The 7,766-nt window shown below is 39.9% G+C and overlaps 2 protein-coding genes across 9 annotated transcripts in view; one reads left to right on the top strand and one right to left on the bottom strand.

The window, feature by feature from the left end:
- The window catches only part of atxn7l2a (ataxin 7-like 2a), a 19,182-nt gene extending 18,049 nt beyond the window's left edge, over positions 1–1,133 (top strand). For 2 of the 3 annotated variants that reach the window (XR_008572334.1, XR_008572336.1), the window contains exon 15: positions 7–1,132. The gene's annotated coding sequence lies outside the window, so the exon portion shown is untranslated. Of the gene's footprint in view, positions 1–6 lie in introns of all 3 variants that reach the window. The other variant, XR_008572335.1, reaches the window with a different exon arrangement.
- Positions 1–6,107, bottom strand: part of zbtb40 (zinc finger and BTB domain containing 40) — a 7,154-nt gene extending 1,047 nt beyond the window's left edge. For 2 of the 6 annotated variants that reach the window (XM_054785881.1, XM_054785882.1), the window contains exons 1-9: positions 5,745–5,909; positions 5,434–5,594; positions 4,953–5,362; positions 4,637–4,830; positions 2,656–2,869; positions 2,238–2,582; positions 1,107–1,313; positions 842–1,006; positions 1–149 (exon numbers count right to left, since the gene is read on the bottom strand). The exon at positions 1–149 is cut by the window's left edge and continues 66 nt beyond it. In XM_054785881.1, the coding sequence (XP_054641856.1) occupies positions 1–149; positions 842–1,006; positions 1,107–1,313; positions 2,238–2,582; positions 2,656–2,869; positions 4,637–4,830; positions 4,953–5,362; positions 5,434–5,594; positions 5,745–5,801 (1,902 nt within the window). In that variant the 5' untranslated portion in view covers positions 5,802–5,909. Of the gene's footprint in view, positions 150–841; positions 1,007–1,106; positions 1,314–2,237; positions 2,583–2,655; positions 2,870–4,636; positions 4,831–4,952; positions 5,363–5,433; positions 5,595–5,698 lie in introns of all 6 variants that reach the window. The other 4 variants (XM_054785883.1, XM_054785884.1, XM_054785887.1 and 1 more) reach the window with 4 other exon arrangements.
- Positions 6,108–7,766: the final 1,659 nt, after the last annotated feature.

The following is a 7,766-nucleotide window of genomic DNA, read 5'->3' as shown; positions in this document are numbered from 1 at the left end:
GTCCAGCAGGGCGACGCTGGTGAAGACTTTGCTGCAGGTGGGGCACTTGTGGAACTCCTTCAGGTGGAACTCCTCGTTGTGCTTCTGATGCTCCTCCAAAGTCTGGAAGCTGAGGCAGCACTTCGGACAGTCGAGGGCCTGCGGCAGGTCTGACAGGAAGCGGGAGAGCATGTGATGTTTGTTTTGGTTAGATATTTGAGCTGTCACAAAAGCAAAAAAAAATTGTGTCAAAGTGAAAGTTATGCTTGAAATGCATCTTATACAAGAAGCTGGTTTTCTGCCTTTTCTAGTCAGGAACTGATATTTTCCTGAAACTTACCTACGTTCTACTGCTGGTTACTAAAGAACAGAAAAAGGTAGAAACAATTTTTTTTTTCCTGATGACAGACGGGAATCTAATATTTCTTTTGGCAGGCTCCATGTTTATATAGCCATAGAACACAATATTCTGTGTGCCTTGAAAGATCAGTCACAATCGTCTAAAATGGCCGCTACTGAAGGGGTTGTCTTTTGAAAAATGGCTGGGATTGAACGAGTTAAGAATGATCAATACAGTACAGTGAAACTGTACCTTCGAGTGGCCTTTTATTGTGGCCAGCCAAACGCACACATGTGCAATAATCATGCTGTCTGCAATAATAACAAACATTTAAATTAAATTTGTCAACAATTTTTGATAGAAATAGGCCTTTTGTGTTCAATCATGAAAGATGGGCACAAAAACCAAAGGTGTTTTTGCTATGCAACCTCATTAAACAAAAGCTACCTTAACGATGGAGTGTATGGGGTGATTATGATGCGCACACACACACACACACAATGGCTGTGAGTGGGTTCTTACTGTGGAAAGTCTGCAGGTGGACCGTCAAGCCACTGGCCTGGCTGTGGCCTTTCCCGCATTCCCGACACACGTAGGGCCGATCACCAGTGTGTGTTCTCACGTGGCGCGAGAGCTCGATGGACTGGGCGAAGACAGCCTTGCAATACTGACACGCGTACATCTTACCTGAACCCACAAACAGCAACATGTGACCTCTGCATTTAAGCCATCACTGTGTGAACAACAATCTCACACATAAATGTGTGCTGGCGTGAGTGTGTCTCACCCTCTGAGTGTTTCTTCTTGGTGTGGTACGCAAGTGCAGCAGACACGCTGAAGCTCATGTCGCAGTGTTTACAGCGGAATGGTTTTTCTCCCGTGTGCAGCCGCATGTGATTCTTCAGAGAGGAGGTGGCAGAAAACTTGGCACCGCACGTCTCGCAAGCAAACGGCTTCTCGTCAAAGTGCTCCGTCCGCTTGTGGTAAATCATACCTGGGCAACACATGATGGTGGGGTTTTGCATTGTTTGGGTCAGGGCCACAAGCTTGAACTAAAGTGGGCTAACTAAACTGCACTTTAGAATGGGACGCACCTATTCAGCCTATGAAGCCTTCCGAAAAAAGCGCCAACAACGCCCCATGTGTATGATGAGCAAAATTTTAAAAAAGAAAAGTGTACTTTTCCTTTTAGAACAATTGACTTCTGCTTGCAGGAGGTGTTTTCTGACCTAAAACATGAATACAATTGCTGCCTTTTTATGTAAAAATTGAGAGGGTGTGATCCTTTTTAGAAGACTAGAGATTTAAAAAAAAAAAAAATCCTTATGTAATTATTTTTGTTTTTAACTAAATGACAATTTAATTGTTACAAAATAAAAATAAAATAAAAAAAAAATTACACAAAACTGTTTAATTGTAGTAAAAAATAATAAGTCTGTTTTATTTCTCCTGTTCTCTCCGGTCATTAGACACTGAAGGTGCACATTTACATTAGTAGCTGGATTTTTGGAACATATTGTCGTCCGTGTGATTGCTGATTATATGAAATTAGATGCACACCCATGGCGGCCTGCAGAGGGTGGCAGGCATCATCTCTGATGGCCTGCAGTTTGTCCACAAATCTGCTCTTTGTCTTCTCTTTGCCAATCACACACATTTATTTATTTCATTCACATTTATGTATAATTCCTTTCAATTTAATTTAACTTTCTTTCTGTCTGCATTTTAAAAAAATGGTTTAAATAATTCTTAACTAAAAATAATTATTAAATACATTATTTGTAAAATAATTCTCAAATAAAAACTAATTTTTAAAAGACTTTTAAAAAATTAGATGATTTTCAACGCTTTGTGTCCCTAAAAGGTTGATGCGCTTTGCAAGATTGAGGAGAACTCCGAGCAATTCCTTTGTGCTCACCTGACGGGTGCGCAAAGGTGCGCCCGCAGAGGTCACAGGCTATCTTCTTCTTCTTCTTCTTGGCTCCTGTGCTGCCGGCGTGAGCCTCCGTGAGGTGGCGCTGCAGGGCCCGCTGATTGGCGAGCTTCTCGGGGCAGTGCGGACACTGCAGCCGACCCTCGTCAGACATGGGGCAGCGCTTCTTATGGGCCACCAGTCGACACTTGTAGGCAAAAGTCTTCTTACACCAGTGACAGCAGTACGACTTGGAGGGCGACGGACAGTCTGCGTCTTTCTCTTCCTCTTTGGGGTTCTCCGTATCGCTTTTCTCCAGCTGTACTTCAATGCTGTTCTGTTCGGGGTTAACTGTGACGACACCATTACTGAGGCTGCATCTGCATTCATACGCGGACTTTTCAAGCAACGCGCTGTGTTTTACCTCCGTTTTGGCCCCCGCCCGGCTCCTGAGTGGCTTTCTCCAAGTCCTCCAGCTGAGAGAGCAGCGGCACGGGGAAGGGGGAGGGAGCTTTCTGTTGGACAGAGCGGAGCAGCTTCAGGAGAGCTTGCCCGCTGACGAGTCCCTTCTCCACTTCGCTCATCAGCTTCTTCACAGCCGAGCTGGGGTCCGAGTCTTCACAGCACTCCCTCACAACCTGGCAGGAAAACAACATCCCTGCCTGCTTTTTCATGCTTTTCTTAGAAGTGTCTCATTTTTCAGCAGTTTGTGCCATTTTGCTGATTAAGTTAAGTCAAAGAAAAACCAGCCTGTGTCTCGGCTTTGTGATATGGCTGAAAAAACAAGTATTAGTATACATTTTTGTTCTCCTTACATTACACCTTTTTTGCTTGTTTTTCCATTTATTTTCTTTTTCTTCTAGTGTAATGACTTATTCCCATAATATTTGGACTTTATTCCCATAATAGAACTTTTTCACAACCTAATTTTCCTTGAATTGCAACTTTATGTTGTGTTTTATTTGTTTCACTTAATGTCAAGACTTTCAAAATAAGTGCTGTCTTTTTTCCTATTAATATTGCAACTATCGCAACCTTATTCTGATAAAAGTACGGCTTTGTTTCCTCTCTAAGATGACAACTTTCTTCTCATAATTTTATGACTTTATTCTCCTAATATAAGAACTTTTGCCCAACAATTGCAAATGTATTATTTGGTTTATTGTTAAAAAATAGATTTTTTTTTCCTTCAATGTATCAACTTTGTTTTTAAAAATGTTTTTCTTTATAATATTACGACTTTATTCCTGCAAAAATAACCGCTTTTTTCCCCATGAGATGAGAACTTTTTTCTCTTATGACTTTATTCCTCTAATAACTTTTTCCCAACCGAATTTTCCAAAAATTGCAATTTTATTCTTTGTTTTATTTTTCATAAGATCATGACTTTAAAAATATATTTCTTTTCTTTAATATATCAACTATGTTTTTAAAAATGCTTTTTCAAATTACAACTTTTTTTTTTTACCATAAGATGACAACTTTTTTTCTCGTATATTTATTCTCTGATCAGATTCCCAACCTGAAATTGCAACTTTATTCTTATTCTGTTTCTCATAATATTACGACTTTAGAAAATAACATTCATTCATTTTCTATGCTGTTTGTCTTTAAAATATAACATCTTTCTTCCAAAGAAAAAAGTTGTTTTCCTATTAATATTACGACTTTATACTTGTAAAAGTACACCTTCTTTTCCCTTTAAGATGATAACTTTTTTCTCTTAACATTATGCATTCATTCTCATAATATTGTAAGTTTTTCCCAACCTAATTTTCAAAAAATTGCTAATGTATTCATTGTTTTGTCTTTTCTTTCAACAAATTTAAAATGTTTTTTCCTATTAATATTAGGACTTTATTCTCATAAAATGATTTTTTCCCCCTTAAGATGAGAACTTTTTTTAACGTAATATTATGACTTTATTCACCTCATATTTTGACTTTATTCTTGTAAAATTACTTAATATATATATATATATATATATATATATATATATATATATATATTTTTTTTTTTTTTTTCTTGTTTAATTGTATTTTTAGAATGTGTCATAGGCCAATAAAATAACTTTAAAAAACAGCCACATAGGCCTGTCACAATAAATTTTGCTAGTCGATAATTGTGCTACAAATTATTGGTGATAATCAACGTTATCGACAACATTTTTTGAGACCGTTTTTTTCATTATTGTCACAAGAGGTGTAATTCACATTTGAACGACTAGATGGTACTCAAGTATAGTGTACCCATGTGAGCCACATTAGCTTGACACAGAAGTTGCCTGTACGTACCGCGGCGCTCACGAGTCGGTGAGGAAGAGGTAACTCTTCATTTCAAAAGGGCAGCTGCCGTTCAAATGTGTTGGAGTTCATATCAGCTTCTCAAAAGCGGTCGTGTTGTACCTGTCTCTCCTGTTCTCCCAGACAGCTGTGAGCTGCTCCGCTCAACAGTTGAACAACATCTGGCATGTCGGCGAGGAGCTCCATGAGCTGAGAGGAGCGCTCCAAAAGTGCAGGTGCAGCCTTGGTGGTCTCCTTAGCCGTGGCTACGTTTTCTTCCGGTGCAACACTCTCTGTGGCTTGGCTTTGCTCAGGCCCTACGTGCACGCATACAAACATGGAGGTTACCATGTGACCCCCTTGGCCTTGCCTCAGTGCTGTAAGGTGGGGGTTGGCCAAACTTGCTTAAGGTCTTCAATGTGTTTAGAAAAAAACTCACCTGAGGTTTCTGAAAGATCCTGACAGACTCTCTTACACGGGGGCTCCTTCGCATTTTCATTTTTCTCCTTCTCTGACTCATGCTTCACCTCGAGCCCACCTTCAAGTGTCTCATCCACCCCGAGCGGCGCTGAAGCGTGAGGATGTTTGCTGGCCGAGGGGAGGGCTGTGATCTGTGTGGAGGCGGAGGATGCCGGGGGCTGCTGGTTGATGATGTTGGTGAGGACATTTTTAAAGCTCACAGCCACGTCAAACATCTGCAGGCTGTCTGCGGCGGCGATGATGCGGCTGACGTTGTGCTTGCCAAAAGGTAGCTTGCCTGTGTAGACCATGTCTAGAAGACAAACAAACTCCTGCGAGGAGACCACCGTCGTGTCAATGGAGACGGTATCGGAACTGTCCAGCAGTGACCTGAAGGTGTTAGGAAAAAAGTCATCACATGGACAAATGCTGTGCATTTCAGGGTGAAATCAACACAGTACCTGAACAGCATGCTGGAAGCAGCCAGCACCAGTTTATGTGCACGGTGAGGGTTGTCTCCTACAAGAATGGTGCAGTCACAAAAGTGGCCCTCCTTCCTCAGGGCACACAGCTGCTGCATCAGCTGACTGCTGTAGTTGGGGAGCTCAATCATGTTGTTCGTCTGCAACACAAGGTGCACTCTTGGTTGACAGAGAACATCTGGTTAAACCAAGTTTTCCTTCTAACTGTGAGTAAATGTTTGAATAAGAGGCAGTTTGGACATACTTTGTGTTACTGTCATAAAATGTTAAACATTTTACGTGACACATACTGTGTGAATAGATTTGGTGTATACTGTCACGGACAGAACAACAAACAAACATTTCATCGAGTCATTTTTCCACACGAGGTACAAGCTAGTTGCTAGCTAACGTGGATTAGATCAGATAAATTGATGGTGGTAAAATACGTTTAACGGCGACAAAAAAAGTGAAGACCCCACATGAGGTTTCCATCCGGGTGACGTCTTTACCTGGAATTATTCAAACGATCCGTTTCTTTATTTAAACACCATTGCAGGACAAATCCGGGCCGCTCAATAAAGCTTGGCCATTTTGAACATGGCGACAACTGGTGCAGCACAAAATGGTCACACTTCCGGTTAAGGGAACGCTTCATTTAGCTTCTCTTTCATGCTTTCTTTACTTAAGCTTGTCTTGTGGTTAGAAACCAAACATGGATATTAAATTTCCGGTATACATAATTTACATTCAGGGGGCGTATTCTTCTCAAAAAGAATACAGGGGAATTAAATTTGTTACGTGTCAGGTAAGTAGTCCGTGTGGCAAACAAACGCGCCAATGAAACTGTTCATCCGTAGGGGAAATGCTACGGCAAGTCCACCGGAACAAACGCTGTCGGTCGTACCTGACAGCACTGATGGCAGCGTTGTTTAACAAGCTTCGCAATGTTTTTTATCACGTCGTGGCAATGTCCAGTTTGGTTGCAAATACAGAACACAACCAATTTAAGAGACAACGCAGCACAATAACTCACCGATACTCTTTGTTGTGTTGCATATGTGTTAAACTGATCAGGGAATTTCAACAAACGGGGAAAATACACTGCAAGGCATCAACGTAGTAATAACCTCATAAATGCAATGATAATCTGTGGAAAGCATAGTTAAATAATAATAGTTACTCAAGAGTGCAGCTGTGGACAATATAAAATTTGTTCAAATGTATATTGACAAATCACACACAAAATACCGTAATGTACTGCATTTTGTCACCACCGGCCTACTGCAAGTACCTTCCCAACATGGCGGCTGATGTACGCATTAGAGGTAGGCCGGAGACGTCAAACTCGTCTTCACCGTGAGCCACATCATAGTTACGGTGACCCTCCAGAGGGACACCTGTAACTCTGATAATAATTGTATAATCGCCTCATGATATTATAAACACATTTAATTATTTTTTGCTTTGTACTGTTTTACCAACAAACTTACACTGAAAGAAGCAAAGGTGCCAAACACAAATTTGAGCATATTTATATAATAATGTTAATGATTCATTTTTATTCAAAATATTAAATAAAAAAATTATTGGATTTAACAAAAAGTAAGAACTTTTCTGTCAAAATTAACAAATACATTTAACAAGAAAGATTAAGTATCTTTAAAAAAAAATAAATAATATATTTAAATAAGTACAAAAATATAAAATGTTTTTTTTCAATATTGAAAATGTAAAAGTGATGAAAAATTAAAAATAACTACAGTGTTCCCTTGTTTATCGTGGGGATAGGTTCCCAAATTAGCCTGCAATAAGTGAAATCCGTTAATTATTTTCTTCCAATTATTACATATATTTTAAGGCTGTACAACCCCTCACCATAAACTTTATATGCTTTTGTCAGAAAGGCAATAACATTTTCTCACATTTGTCTTTGTTTAAAAACTCAAAAGTCCAAACCTTCATTTGAATTTTAAAGATCAACGTTAATGATCAACACAAGAAATTATTAAGTCACTCACGCATATTTCACTCCTGAGACCGTGCCTTTTCGTCCTGGCGCCGTACCCCTGTACTGTAGCGTTTTTGTTTCCTTGTTAAAACATATCGCTGCAGCGCTGCAGACGAACCAAAGATTCATTTACAAGCTAGCCAGCAAGCAAGTTAGCGATGGCACAAAGCAGACTGACAACGGTCTACAGCCTATCATGACGCAGAAAACAATGGGCGGTGCAGACAGAGAGGGAAGTGATGACACACAGTTTCTCAATTACGGAATTAAATCGATTTAATTGTTGTCAAACTATGTACATGTGTTACATGGTGACCTGCAG

Source organism: Dunckerocampus dactyliophorus, chromosome 8 (genome assembly GCF_027744805.1).
Source record: "Dunckerocampus dactyliophorus isolate RoL2022-P2 chromosome 8, RoL_Ddac_1.1, whole genome shotgun sequence".
Taxonomy (NCBI): Eukaryota; Metazoa; Chordata; class Actinopteri; order Syngnathiformes; family Syngnathidae; genus Dunckerocampus; species Dunckerocampus dactyliophorus.
The sequence above is the reverse complement of the archived record's forward strand: the minus strand, read 5'-3'. Positions and strand labels throughout refer to the sequence as shown.